At 46.0% G+C, this 15563-nt stretch overlaps 1 protein-coding gene across 5 annotated transcripts in view; it reads right to left on the reverse strand.

The window, feature by feature from the left end:
* THOC5 (THO complex subunit 5) overlaps nucleotides 1–15563 on the reverse strand; it is a 49529-nt gene that overhangs the window by 7807 nt on the left and 26159 nt on the right. For all 5 annotated transcript variants that reach the window (XM_054470239.2, XM_054470237.2, XM_054470240.2 and 2 more), the window contains 6 exons: nucleotides 13774–13882; nucleotides 8889–8990; nucleotides 7911–8007; nucleotides 6928–7042; nucleotides 5167–5270; nucleotides 4933–5020 (listed from right to left, as the gene is read on the reverse strand). In XM_054470239.2, coding sequence (XP_054326214.2) covers nucleotides 4933–5020; nucleotides 5167–5270; nucleotides 6928–7042; nucleotides 7911–8007; nucleotides 8889–8990; nucleotides 13774–13882 — 615 coding nt within the window. The remainder of the gene's footprint in view (nucleotides 1–4932; nucleotides 5021–5166; nucleotides 5271–6927; nucleotides 7043–7910; nucleotides 8008–8888; nucleotides 8991–13773; nucleotides 13883–15563) is intronic.

Raw genomic sequence — 15563 nt, forward strand, 5'->3', positions numbered from 1 at the left:
AAGTTAATAAGACGATCTAGCTAAGATCACTGAAGAAGATAGCTACACTAAATTATAGATATATATATGTATATGTGTGTATATATATGTGTGTGTATATATGTGTGTGTGTGTATACATATATATATATATTTTTTTTTTCTTTTTTTTTGAGACACAGTTTCACTCTGTCGCCCAGGCTGGAGTGCAGTGGCACGATATTGCCTCCCTGCAACCTCCACCTCCTGGGTTCAAGTGATTCTCGTGCCCCAGCCTCCCCAGTAGCTGGGATTCCAGGCACCCACCACCATGCCCGGCTAATTTTTGTATTATTAGTAGAGACGCAGTTTTGCCATGTTGGCCAGGTTGGCTTGAACTCCTGACCTCAAGTGATCCGCCCGCCCTCAGCCTCCCAAAGTGCTGGGATTACAGGTATGAGCCACCACGCCCAGCCTAAGCAATACATTTTCTTTTTTTTTTTTTTACATGGAGTCTCACTCTGTCACCCAGGCTGGAGTGCAGTGGCATAACCTCAGCTCACTGCAATCTCCGCCCCCTGGGCTCAAGCAGTTCTCCTGCCTCAGCCTCCCAAGTAGCTAGAACTACAGGCATGTGCCACCACGCCCCAGCTAATTTTTGTATTTTTAGTAGAGATTGGTTTCACTATGTTGGCCAGGCTAGTCTCAAACTCCTGACCTCAAGTGATCCACCCACCTCAGCCTTCCAAAGTGCTGGAATTAACAGGTGTGAGCCACTTTTCTGGCCAACAATAGATTTTCCATGTAGATGAAATGGTCTTCTATCAGAATAAGACACTATCTAGGACTTCAGAGCTAGAGAGAAGTCAATGCCTGGCTTCAAAGCTTCAAAGGGTAAGCTGAGTTTCTTGTTAGACTGATACAGCTGGTGACTTTAAGTGGAAACCAATGCTCATTTACCATTCCAAAAATCCTAGGGCCATTAAGAATTATGCTAAGTCTACTCTGCCTGTGCTCTATAAATGGAACAAAGCCTGGATGACAGCACATCTGTTTACAGCATGGTTTACTGAATTATTTTAAGCCCACTGCTGAGACCTGCTCATTGACAATGTACCTAGTCACTCAAAAGCACTGATGGAGGTGTACAAGGAGATAAATATTTTCATGCCTAATAAAACATCCATTCTGCAGCTCATGGATCAAGGAGTCATTCTGACTTTCAAGTCGTATTATTTAAGACATATATTTTGTAAGGTTATAACTGCCATAAACAGTGATTCCTCTGATGGATCTAGGCAAAGTAAATCGAAAACCTGGAAAGGATTCACCATTCTAGACGCCATTAAGAACATTTGTGATTCATGGGAGGAGGTCAAAATATCAACACTAACAGAAGTTTGGAAGAAACTGATTCCAACCATCATGACTTTGAGGACTTCAAGACTTCTGTGGAGGAAGTAACTGCAGATGTGGTGAGAATAGCAACATAACTATTATAAAGTAGAAGTGGAGCCTAAAGACGTGACTGAATTGCTGCAATCTCATGATACGATTTTAACAAATGAGGAGCTGCTCCTGATGAATGAACAAAGAAAACGGTTTCCTGAGATAGAATCTACTCCTGGGAAGATGCTATGAACATTGCTGAAATTATAACAAAGGATTTAGAATATTACGTAAACTTAGTTGATAAAGCAGCGGGAGGGTTGTAGAGGACTGACTTCAATTCTGAAAGAAGTTCCACCATGGGTAAACTGCTATCAAGCAGCATCACATGCTATAGAGAAATCTTTCATGAAAGGAAGAGTCAATCGATGCAACAAACTTTGTTGTTGTCTTATTTTAAGAAATTCTCACAGACACACCAACCTTCAGCAACCATGACTTGGATCAGTCAGCAGCCATCCACACTAAGGCAAGACCTCCACCAGCAAAAAGATCACGATTCATTGAAGACTCAGATGATCACTAGTATTTTTCAGCAATAGAGGTGGTTTTTGTTTTGTTTTGTTTTTTGAGACAGGGTCTCTCTCTTTCACCCAGGCTGGAGTGCAGTGGCACAATCTCGGCTCACTATAACCTCTGCCTCCCAGATTCAAGATTCTTTTGCCTCAAGGACAATTGTTCTGACTAGCTGGGACTGCAGGTGTGTGCCACCATACCTTGTTAATTTTTGTATTTTAGTAGAGACGGGGTTTCACCATGTTGCCCAGGCTGGTCTCAATCTCTTGGACTCAAGTGATCTGCCTGCCTCGGCCTCCCAAAGCGCTGGGATTACAGGGATGAGCCACTGCACCTGGCCTAATAAAGTATTTTTATTTATTTTTTGAGACAGTGTCTCGCTCTATCACCCAGGCTGGAGTGCAGTGGTGCGATCTTGGCTGACTTCAACCTCCACCTCCCGGGTTCGAGCAATTCTCCTGCCTCAGACTCCCAAGTAGCTGAGATTACAGGTGCCCATCATCAACCCTGGCTAACTTTTGTATTTTCAGTAGAGAGAGGGTTTCGCTATGTTGGCCAGGCTGGTCTTGAACTCCTGACCTCAAATGATCCTCCCACCTCAGCCTCCCAAAGTGCTGGGATTACAGGCGTGGGCCACTGTGCCCAGCCCATAAAGTACTTTTATTTATTTATTTATTTATTTATTTTTGAGACAGAGTCTCTGTCACCCAGGCTGGAGTGCAGTGGCGCGATCTCGGCTCACTGCAAGCTCCGCCTCCCGGGTTCACGCCATTCTTCTGCCTCAGCCTCTCCAAGTAACTGGGACTACAGACGCCCGCCACCACGCCCAGCTAATTTTTTGTATTTTTAGTAGAGACAGGGTTTCACCATGGTTTCGATCTCCTGACCTCGTGATCCGCCTGCCTCGGCCTCTCAAAGTGCTGGGATTACAGACGTGAGCCACCGTGCCCAGCCAGTACTTTTAAATTAAGGTATATATATTGTTTTTTTTGTTTTTTTTTTTTTTTTGAGATAGAGTCTTGCTCTGTCTCTCCCAGGCTGGAGTGCAGTGGCACAATCTTGGCTCATTGTAACCTCCACCTCCTGGGTTCAAGCAATTCTCCTGCCTCAGCCTCCTGAGTAGCTGGGACTACAGGTGCATGCCACCATGCCCAGCTAATTTTTGTATTTTTAGTAGAGACAGGGTTTCACTATGTTGGCCAGGCTGGTCTCGAACTCCTGACCTCAGGTGATCCGCCTGCCTCAGCCTCCCAGAGTGCTGGGATTATAGGCATGAGCCACTATGCCTGGCTGTATATTGTTTTTTAAAAACTTGATGCTATTGTACACTTAGACTATAGTGCAAACATAACTTTTATATGTACTGGGAAACCAAAAAATTTGTGTCACCTACTTTATTGCGAAGTCTGCTTTATTGTGGTAGTCTGCAACTGAACCTGCAATATCTCTGAGGTATGCCGTACTTTATGTTGTTTAGGGATGAGGTAAAAGGAAGACCGGGTGTAGTGGTTCATGCCTGCAATCCCAGCACTTTGGGAGGCCGAGTTGGGAGGATCACTTAAACCTAGGAGTTCGAGACTAGCCTGGGCAACAAAGCAAGACCTTATCTCTACTACAAAAAAAAAAATAAATAAAAATAAAAAAAAATTAGCCAGGCATGGTGGTGCACATTTGCAGCCCCAGCTACTCAAGAGGCTGAGGTAAGGGAATGACTGGAGCCCGGGCAGTTGAGGCTGCAGTGAGCCATGACTGAGCCACTGTACTCCAGTCTAGGCAACAGAGCAAGACCCTGTCTCAAAAAATAAATTAAGTTAAATTAAATTTTACAAGGGGAGAGGCCAGGCATGATGGCTCATGCCTATAATCCCAGCACTTTGGGATAAAGGCCAGGAGTTTGAGACCAGGCTTGGCAACATAGTAAGAACCTGCCTCTACAAAAAAACAAAAACAAAATCAAAAATCAAAATCTTAGCCAAGCATGGTAGCATACCTGTAGTCGCAGCTACTCAGGGAGCTAAGGTGGAAGAAGGATTGCTTGAGTCCAGGAGTTCAAGATTGCAGTGAGCTATGATTGTGCCACTGCACTCCAGCCTGGGCGACAAAGCAAGACCTTATCTCTAATTAAAAAAAAAAAAAAAAAAGTGTGTGGCGGGGAAAGGATGGAAAGCAAATGCATAAAATCCAAATAGTGGTCACTTATTAGGAGAAAGGGAATAAAGTGGGATAGGGAGGCCTCAACTGTATCTGTAATATTCAGTTTCTTCAGAATTTTTTTTTAAAAGACATGAAGAATAGAAAGAGAACAAAGTTGGGTAGTGAGGACAGAAATTCTGATACCAAAGAGTTCAGCCTTTCCTTACAGTTCTGGAACTGTCTTAGAACTACAGACAACTTTCCTCAGCTCAGCACCAAGTCTTGGGGGTGTCAGATCCCACGGGCAGTGCCAGGCTTGCTGCGGCTTGGGTGGGACAACAGCACAACAGCCCAAACACAACATCCCAGGACTTCAGCAGGGAGCCCTGGCAGAGTCAGATGCCAGAAGAGGTGTGAAGAATCAGAGCTTTCGATGCCTCTAAAGTGAGTGCATGGACTGCAGAAGAGGGAGGGAAGCCCTGTGACCCTGCCCTTTACAACCTGAGGGTGACACCTCAGCCCTGTTATGAAGAGGGAGAAGGAGGAGATGTCCGGTACTAGAAAGTGGTGAAGGAAAGAGCAAAGAGCTCAGGCTCAGCACTCAGACTGGGCTTGCAACTAAGCCCGAATTTCCTCCTGTGTAAAATGGAAATGACAGCACCACCCCTAAGACTGCAGTGAGGGTTCAGTAAGACACAGCGTGTGTGTGACTGTGTTGCAGAATGAGTCCTTGCTGAACAGGCTCTCAAGATCATTATTATCTGTTAAGTCCTTGCAGCAGGACTCCAGGATCTTCTGTTTTCTTTGGGCAACCGAGAATGTTTGATTCTTGGCAGCGCCCTTTGTCCAGAACCCCTGTAATCAGCAGAGCAATTACCTGTGCCCCTTTCGATGAGCGCCATGTAGTAGAGATTGGTGTCCCCAGCCAGTCCCGCATCCACAATGTCTTTGGTGAAATGCAGCTCCTAGAAGAGGTACCACAGACAAGAAGTGAACTGCTGGCTCCTCTGGTTAAATCCCTTGCCCTTCCAGTGAGGTGGCAGGAGCTGAAAGGTGACATGGTCCTGCAATCCTCAGGACAGTAAGGGTAACTTGTCACTCCTTCACCTACCATGTAATCCTCATGGGCAATTGTCACCCATTTCACCAGGTGAGAGACAACCTTGGCAGGGAAGAGGTACTGGCAATCACTGGTAACTGGCACAATGCCATGTTCTAAAAGAAAACAAGACAGGTGACGTCACAGGTAGAAATCAGGTGCCACAGATGGGTAACTAGCATCCTCCTGGGGCTCTCTGAAGGGCTTAGATGGCCCGGCCAGCTATCCTGGTATACCTGGTACTCAGGAAGTACCCAGGTCAACACGTGCGAGGAATGCAAGCATGTCAACCTGACCTTCACCCAGTGCTATGTGCTTGTGGCCAGATCCAGTGCCAGCACTTATGGTGCTTTCTCTTTAATGCAAATGATAGCCTGCCAAAGAAAAACCCCTACAGTCAGAACTAGGGAGGGTGCCCCTGCAGCAGTGACTGTTAATTAGATCAAATAGCCTAGAGGCCTGTGTTTTCATAGCTGACCTTGATGGAGGAAACAACTGAAGTGTTGTGTGTCAGGGAGAAGAGCCAGAGAACTGCTCCAGGGTAAATTCCTGCTGGCATTTCAATAAGCAAATATGCCAACACAGTAGTACTGTCCAGAATGACAAGCTCCCTACCTTCGGACAAAACAAACTCAGCAATGCTGATGGGGAGCATGGCCCGATGGACAAACATCAGTGCTCTGGAGAGATCGGCAGCCATGTGGAGTCTAAGAACTGGTGGGGAGTGGTCTCCAGATGTGTCCTGGAAACCCAATGCCTTTCCTGACAGAGACTCTTTTTTTTAATTTATTTTTTACTTTTTATTTTGAGATGTAGTCTCGCTTTGTTGCCCAGGCTGGAATACAGTGATGCGATCTCAGCTCACTGCAACCTCCGCCTCTCAGGTTCAAGCAATTCTCCTGCTTCAGCCTCCTGAGTAGCTGGGAATACAGGTGCACACCACCATGCCCAGCTAATTTTTGTATTTTTAGTAGAGACGGAGTTTCACCATGTTGGCAGGCTGGTCTTTAACTCTTGACCTCAAGTGATCTGTCTGCCTTGGCCTCCTAAAGTGCTATGATTACAGGCAAGGGCCACTGCGCCTGGCCCAGAGACTCTTTTAGATCAGAAAAATCTTGACCCCATCCCCCTGCCACCCTAAGTACCTTGAACATGGTAAGCATTTGACAGCCATTTACTGAGTGAATAAACTAAAAGAAGCCCCCAAATGCCACCACCGAAGTCAGTGGCTCATCATTATCACTTGGGAGCTTAGAAGAAAACACAGGCTCAGCCTCACCCTGGGGAACACGAGGTCAGTAGGCCTTGGGGAAGGGATATGCGAGTTCCTCCCTGGATATTCAAATAAGCTGACTGTGAGCCACAGAGCCAGGGGCAGGGGTTCACTGTGCTCAGTTCTTCCCCCAGCACTATGCTCAGTGCCTGGCATGAATCAGGATCTCATTAAATATGTGTCCAGTGCACATCAAAATCTGCAATGCATGACCTAGGATAAGCTGCCCCTGACCAGTCGACAAACTTGTGCCACCCAATGGCTCTGGGCCTCCTCTGTGAGGCAGGACAGCACTGATGGCTCTAAGGGGGAGCTCAGTCCTCTGCCTGGACAGGCCTGGAGCTCTCCCCAGTGGCTCTGCCAAGATGCCCACTCCGTAAAGCCAGGAATCCAGGTCTTGTATTTGTCATCAGGATTCAAGTTTTGAGTGAAAGGCTAAGTTGTTGTTGTCCGTATGTTGTCTGAGTGACTCTTAAACCACCGCCCCATCATCAGCTTACCTAGGGATGCAAACTGTTTGTGGAGGGCCAGGCGGGACTGCACCCTGGTCTTCAGAAGTTTCATAGTGGTTTCCATGTGGCTGGCGCTCAGCGAGTGGTCAGCAATCACTGTTTGCTGTGAGTGACAATGAGACACACACACGTGGCTCCCCTATCCCTTCTTCCAGGCACCTCACCTGCCTGCGGCAGCCTGGATTATCCATGCCCCAAGATGGGTACCCTTTAGACATGGCAGGGTTTGTCTGCTATGACAGGCCAGACGTTGAGTCCTGGCAGAAACAACACAATATGCTGGGTTCTTGAGAAGCTGTGTCCAACTCCTGAGGAAAGGCAGGCTTCTGCTAAGGGGCCAGGCCCCCTGGATTTCTGCTCATGCCTCATATTTGGCACTTGCACACAAGAACAAGGGCAGCAGAGCCTGCAGCCATGAGTCCCAGAGCAAGGACTGAAGTTACCTGGGTCAAGAAGGCTACTAGGCTCAGAGAAAAGGCAAAACGTACCTGAACTCTTGTAAGTCTAAGCCATTTTAGTGTCCTGAGTGGATAAAAGACAGGTCACAGCCCTGAGGGGACACATTCTGCGAGTTCAAAACTCCAAAGGCCATGACAGGCCTTTCTTTTTTTTTGAGACGGAGTTTTGCTCTTGTTGCCCAGGCTGGAGTGCAGTGGCATGTTCTCAGCTCACCAAAACCTCTGCCTCCCTGGTTCAAGTGATTCTCCTGCCTCAGCCTCCTGAATAGCTGGGATTATAGGAACGTGACACCACACCCAGCTAATTTTTTGTATTTTTAGTAGAGACAGGGTTTCATCATGTTGGCCAGGCTGGTCTCGAACTCCTGACCTCAGGTGATCCACCTGCCTCAGCCTCCCAAAGTACAAGGATTATAGGCGTGAGCCACCACGCCTGGCCTGGCCTTTCTAGAGTCTATACAGGAAGAGAGGAGGTAAGCTCCTCAGCCAACTAGATGAGATCAGTGTACAGACCTGGGGCTGCTCTTTGGGGAAGTGGAGGCCACCCAGCTTCTGTACCCACAAATAGGGGTGACCTAGCTCAAGTACATAGTCGCTCAAAGTCAGGATGCTGCAGAAAAGATAAATAAAATTGTGCTGTAAGTCATTTCTGCTGTGGTCCCAGGATACAGCCTCCTCCCATCCTCTCACACCCCACAAACCAGCCAGTCCTGCAGGTTTGGCCATGTTCACAGCCAGGCGGCTGGCAAAGCCCTTCAACTTTTGTCAGTTCCCTATTGTGAATTTCATCTCTCTCACATTCACTTTCCTCTTATTCCTTTTCTTCTTGCAGCCTTCAACTTATAAGCAAATATCAAATACAAAGGCAGTGTACTAATGTCTTTATTGGTCTAACAATTAAGAAAATATTTTAAAAATTAATCCTCGGATAATTAAAATGTCAAACATTTTTATTGTATCACGTATTATTATGCTTCCAGAGGGTTTTTTTTTTGTTTTTGTTTTGAGACAGGGTCTGGCTCTGTTACCCCCAGGATGGAGTACAGCAGCATGACCATGGCTCACTGCAGCCTCAACCTCCTAGGCTCATGCAATTCTCCCACCTCAGCCTCCCCAATAGCTGGAACTACAAATGCCCACCACCATGCCTGGCTAATTTTTGTATTTCTTGTAAAAACAGGGTTTTGCCATGTTGCCCAGGCTGGTATCGAACTCCTGAGCTCAAGGAATCCACCCACTTTGGCCTTCCAAAGTGCTGGGATTACAGGCGTGAGCCACTACACCCAGCATGTTTCCGAGTTTTGATCCTTCCACCCTTTTTGTGATCTCCCTTTGCCTTGTAAGCAAGAAAGAACAAGCATTTCCTTCTACCCTGTGGTCTTTCCTATCCTCTGGGTCACCTCTGGCCCTAACAGGTCTCCAGCATTTAGCTTGAGCCACCAGAGAAACTCAGAAGTAGAGAGCTGGGAGAGGAGGAAACTGCTGACTCACCCAACTTTATCAAACTGATACTGATTGGCTGGATTCGGAGTTTTCTTTCCATGATCCCCAGGATACAAGCAACTCAGGACTGAGTCAGGAGACAGCAAGTCACTAGAAAAGGAAAAATAGTAAGCAGCGAGAATGCAGCCAACATCTTTTTTCAACATAGGCTTGGGCATTTGGGGATGGTAATGCCACGTCTCACTGATGACCAATGCCACCATTTACTGAAGGTTTTCTGTGGGCCAGACCCTTTATATGCTTGAGGTCATTGCATCCTTACAACCCTATGAGGGAGGATTATCATTTCCATTTTATAGAGGAAAAACTCAAGGCTTTAAAATATATGGCTTGTTCAAGATCACACTGCTAGTAAGTGCTAGAGGTGGCTTTATATTGTCTGATCAAACAGACTAGTACTCTTAATCATTAATTTTTAAAAAACTCATCCCTTCAAGATTTATACGGTGCCTAAGGCCTTACCTCAGGGGAGCAAAGTCCCATGACACCAGCAGTAGAAATAATTTCAATTTTCATAAAAGCAGAACAGACTCCTTTCTGCTACAGAGAGAACAAGTGTATAGCTTTGGTGCTATGTCTATCTCATTTTGACCAAATCTTATGTTAATCACAGAAAAAGGCCCCCTGTATGTTCCCAGAAAAAGATACAATCACATACACTAGAGACAAGGTGACCCAGTGCTACGAGCGGAGAGAAATAGTGACGCCACTGCCGCCCACCTGGGATGGTTTGGGCACAGTTTGTCATTAAATGTGACAAGCAAAGAAGAGATAACGTGGGAGGGTAATGTAGTAATTTTATCACAAAGGATGACAAGGCCCATTCTTTCCCTGAACCAAACGGGGTTCTCATTCATCTTTCCACGGATAACATCAGGAGCAACTTGGGCAGCACATGCCGATCCTGTGTTTTGGCCCCAGCATGCCTTCAGGAACTCCATGCCAGGACAGTGGAGGCTTCCAGCTCTTCCCTACTCTGTCTCACTGAGTATCCCTGTTCCCCAAGGTCTTTGCCCCCCTTCACCGCCTCAAATGGAGAACTGACTACAAAACAAATAAAACATTTCAGGCCGGGCACGGTGGCTCACGCCTGTAATCCCAGCACTTTGAGAGGCCGAGATGGGCGGATCACGAAGTCAGGAGATCGAGACCATCCTGGCTAACACGGTTGAAACCCTGTCTCTGCTAAAAATACAAAAAAAAAAAAAAAAAAAATTAGCCAGGCATGGTGGCGGGCGCCTGTAGTCCCAGCTACTCGGGAGGCTGAGGCAGGAGAATGGTGTGAACCTGGGAGGTGGAGCTGGCAATAAGCCAAGATTGCACCACTGCACTCCAGCCTGGGTGACAGAGCGAGACTCTGTCTCAAAAAAATTAATAAAATAAAATAAAATAAAACATTTCAGTCTTTTAGCAAGTGTTTAGGGACTATTACTAATAGATTGATTCAATCTATTAGTAAATAAATAAAACAGAACTAAAACTGCCCACGATGAAGGTTATTAATTGACAAAACCTGATGAAGGAATCAAACCTTCTTGGCAAAATTTATATCTGCAACACGTGGCTAAGACAACTGAACTTGGTAAAAATGATGAACATAAAAGGAAAGGCTATTTATAGTCATAAAAATATAACACCAAAACAAAAAAACTTTTTAACCAGTCAAATTTTTGTTATAAAATTTTGATAAAAAATAAGGGATTAAAAAAACCTCAGTGGCCGGGTGCAGTGGCTCACGCCTGTAATCCCAGCACTTTGGGAGGCCGAGGCGGGCAGATCATGAGGTCAAGAGATAGAGACCATCCTGGCCAAAATGGTGAAACCCCGTCTCTAATGAAAATACAAAAATTAGCCCAGCATGGTGGCACGCGCCTGTAGTCCCAGCTACTCAGGAGGCTGAGGCAGGAGAACTGCATGAACCCAGGAGGCGGAGGTTGCAGTGAGCTGAGATCGTACCACTGCACTCCAGCCTGGGCGACAGAGCGAGACTTCGTCTCAAGAAAAAAAGAAAACAAAAAACAAAACCATTAACTCTTAAGACTAGCCTGGCCAACATGGCAAAACCCCATCTCCACTAAAAATACAAAAATCAGTCAGGCGTGGTGACGCATGCCTGTAATCCCAGCTACCTGAGAGGCTGAGGCAGGAGAATCACTTGAACCAGGGAGGTGAAGGTGGCAGTGAGCCGAGATCTCACTGCTGCACTCCAGCCTGGGTGACACAGAGAGACTCCTTCTCAAAATAAATAAATAAATAAATAAATAAATAAATAAATAAATAAATAAATAAAAAATAAAATAAAATAAAATAAAAACATTGACTCTGTCAGGGAGAATTTTAAAAAATTCTCTAATGAATTAATGGATCTAGGCAACAGTCGTCAAGACAGTAACATCACAAAAATAGAGCCTGTGCCTGTTGATGGAAGTATTCAACAACAGCCATGATACAGTCCTGCCCTCTACCTACCCCACCACCACAAAAAAATTTCAAAAACGTAATCTGATCAAGTCTCTAAGCCAACTCCCTGTTCACAATAACATACAGGTAGAAAGACGAACACATTTAACGATACCATAGGGATGCTGTCCTCAAAATCCAGACTAGGTAGAACCTACAGAGCAAACGACCCATTTTCTCCAACAAATAAAAAGACGGTGGAAAGCCCAAGACAATGAATCTTAGGAGAAAAGAAAAAAGATGGCAGGACCTTCTGATAAGAAGACACTTGAGAGAAGCTTTGCTCATTGGCAACATATGGGCCTTATAGTGATCCAGACTCAAAACACAAAACTATTAAAAAAAAATTGTTTATCTGAAACCTCCCTCCCCCCAAAAAATATATGAAAAGAATCAGGGAAATTAGAATGATAGTACGAGATTCAAGAATTAGTGTGAGAATATACCCTTATGTTTTAATAGATAAATCAATAAAACTGTATGCCAGGTTGGTGTCTTCATGTGGCCAAAGGCAGCCTGTATTTGAGCAAAGGCTTCTGGGCTGGGAGTCCAGAGTCTCGGGCTTTAGGTCCAGTGCCGCGATAATTGGTTGTATGCTCCCTGGACCTCAGTTTCTCTATTTGTAAAAGGAGGATGAGCTAGACAACACCTGAAGGCCTAAAAGACCTAATCCCGGTTTCACAGTGGCATCTCCTTTTACGTCTCCTCCCTGTTTGGGGGTCAGGGCCCACCTGGCAATGACAGCAGTGGTATACAGGTCTCACTGACTTCGAATCATAATTCTCCGCTCTCTACCTGTGACCTTGAGGCTACCCCTTAACTGTCCAGAGCTTCAGTTAACTCACCTTGTAGAGCTATTGTGAAAGTTACAAGAGTCAATGATTATAAATCAGCTGTCCTTTACCAAGTGCTTCCTCTATGCTAAGCACTTGACCTGACTCTTCACAAGCACCCTGGGAGGGGATATTACAATTAACAACCACACAGCAAGGAAACAGATTCTGAGGCCAGGTATACAGCTTAGTGAAGAGGTGGAGTTGTGCATGCAATAAAGCCAGGCTGCAGCCCTGTTATTAGCATGTAGGGCACCTGAGAAATGAACAAGCAGAATGTTCATGATGAGCCCTACCACGATCCGGGGATCCTGGAACTCCTGATTGAACTGAGAGCCCTGGACAGTGTAACTGGGTGCTCAGAAGCAAGCCCTTGGCTCCCTCTGCTGGGGTCAGATGGGAACAGGGTCAATTTCATCCAGAGCACCTCTGGGGGGTCCAACAACACTCTGAGGCACAGCAGCCAAAGCTGCTGTGGCCTGAAGGGGATGTGGACTCTAAGTGCAGAGTCTAAAACCCAAGAGACACCATCATCATGGAGAACTGGAAGGGGTGGAAAGAGCCCTGCTCCACCAGGCACCAGAGCTGTACCTCCCTAAGCCTCAGTGGTCTTTCTACGGCTGACAGTGGGACGAAGTCAGGGCAGTGATCTTGTGAATGGAAGCTATTTCACCCTCAGCCCCCCTTGACTGTTCTTCCCACCCATGTTTGCAGAAGAAGAATGCCATGATTGGGCCGGATAAGGTGACTCATGCCTGGAATTCCAGCACTGTGAGAGGCAGAGATGGGAGGAGTGCTTGAGGCCAGGAGTTCAAGACCACCCTGGGCAACACAGCAAGACCCCGTTTCTATAAAATAAAAATAGAAAGTCAGCCAGGCACGGTGGCGTGCACCTGTAGTCCTAGTTACTCAGGAGGCTGAGGTAGGAGGATCACTACAGCCCAGAAGTTTGAGGCCACAGTGAGCTATGATCATGCCATGGTCCTCCAGTCTGGGCAACATAGTGAGATTGTGTATCAACAAAAATAGAAATTAAAAAAAGAACACTGTAGTCAGGGCCTTCCTGGGGATGCAATGATGGCTGTCATTACTGTGACTCTGCTCACTCTTCTCAAAACTTTCACAGGGACCCAACACCGTCCTCCCACCACCCAGATAAGGACATGGGCTTGGGCTGAGCTGGGGAGCAAAAATCCCAGCACCTTGGGAGAGAAAGAGAAAAGGGAAAGAGTGGCCTAAATTTGGCAACCTAATAATGTCTGCCAAATCTCATTTTATATTCACACACTTTCCACTGGTAGCAAAAAGCTGGTGCTCTGCCCCACCTACTCAATTTGCAAATATGCTGTTGTCACTTTTATCATCTGCTGTGTAGTAAGAGGACTTCACAAATTAAAGTCAGAGAGTGCTTTCTAAATACCAGCGATGTGCCAGGACTTCTGGTCCATCTGGATACAAGACAAGTCAACACAGCCGTGGCCCTCTCCAGAGCCAGAGGGAGGAACCAAGAGCAGCCCCACAATGAGGCTCTTATCACCTCCCCATCCCGCACGTCACTGCCCAGAGCGCCTGCTCAATACCCTGCACTGATGGGGGTGATCAGCTCCGTGGCAGTCGTCACTTTGGCTTTTACTGTCATGATGTTGAGGTTCATGAGGTAGTAGAAAGTCAGGTGAAGCACACTGTCATCTAGAGGGGAGGACGATGAGAGAATTTATGAGTCAAAACACTCAGAGCAGAGTCAACAGAGTCATAGGGGGTAGTAAGGGAGGGGGTCAAGCGTTGAAAAACTAACTACTAGGTATTATGCCCACTACCTGGGTGATGGGATCATTCATACCCCAAACCTCAGGACCAGGCAAAATAGTGTAACAAATCGGCACATGTATCCCCAGAATCGAAAATAAAAGTTGAAATTATAACAAAAAAAGAAAAACAGAATCACAGAAAAATTCAAAGAGACTTTTACAATCACTTACTATAAAAACAAAATTGGCCAGGCGCGGTGGCTCACACCTGTAATCCTAGCACTCTGGGAGGCCGAGGCGGGCAGATCATGAGGTCAGGAGATCGAGACCATCCTGGCTAACATAGTGAAACCCCGTCTCTACTAAAAATACAAAAAATTAGCCGGGCGTGGTGGCAGGCACCTGTAGTCCCAGCTACTTGGGAGGCTGAGGCAGGAGAATGGTGTGAACCCAGGAGGCGGAGCTTGCAGTAAGCAGAGATCGCGCCACTGCACTCCAGCCTGGGAGACAGAGCGAGACTCCGTCTCAAGAAAAAAAAAATCACAACAGTAATATAATGAACAAAAAGAAGCAAAGACAGCATCTACAAATTCTTTGCTACTCTTCCCACCTCTTAAGACGTAGGGCTTAATTTCTCTGCCCTTGAGCATGGGCTGGACTTAGTGACTCTGCTTCTAACAAATACAAGATGGAAAGGGAACCAAGCGATCAAGGTCAATATCAGCAGAAATAACACAGTGATACCAGGTACTCCTGATACAACATGATAGCGACGACCTCATCTATGCTATTCTCCCCCCCCCCAATCCATAATCTCAGTCTAATCAAGGTCATGAAACACAAGGAAAGACTGAGAAACTCACTGCCTAGAGCAGACTAAGGAGCATGGCAACTAAATGCACTTTGAGACCCTGGCTTGGATCTTGGGACAGAAAAAGGACATTAATTGAAAAAGGAAGAAACTAAAAAAATTCTGTCGTTTTGTTAACAGTATTGGGCCAATGAAATTAAGTGTAGTGTGGATCACTGTTAATCATACCATCTTTAATTAAGATGTAACTTTAAGGGAAGCTGAATGAAGAATATATAGGAACTCACGTTATTTTGGCAAGTCTTCCATGAGCCTAAAATTATCTCAAAGCCAGCCACGGTGGTGCACGCTTCCAGTCCCAGCTACTTAGGAGGCTAAGGCAGGAGGATCGTTTGAGCCCAGGGGTTCAAGACCAGCCTGGGCAACATGACAAAACCCCATCTCTACAAAAAATACAAAAATTAACTGGCATGATGGCACGTGCCTGTAGCCCCCGCTACTTGGGAGGCTGAGGTGGGAAGATCAACTGAGCCCAGGAGGTTGAAGTTGCAGTGAGCCGTGATCATGCCACTGTACTCCAGCCTGGATGACAAGAGTGAGACCCTATCTCTAAAAACAAACAAACAGCAAAAAGAAAATCAGTGTGTAGAGCCTATTTCCATCTGTGTAAAAAATAAAGTGGGAAGCAGATAAATATACATTTGTATAAAAGCTTCTAGGTGCAAAGAATCTTTCTAGAAAATACAGAAGAGGTCTGTAATAATGGTTGCCCTTGGAGGTGAGACCTAGGACTGGTATATAGGAACCTGTG

This window comes from Pongo pygmaeus, chromosome 23 (assembly GCF_028885625.2).
Source record: "Pongo pygmaeus isolate AG05252 chromosome 23, NHGRI_mPonPyg2-v2.0_pri, whole genome shotgun sequence".
Taxonomy (NCBI): domain Eukaryota; kingdom Metazoa; phylum Chordata; class Mammalia; order Primates; family Hominidae; genus Pongo; species Pongo pygmaeus.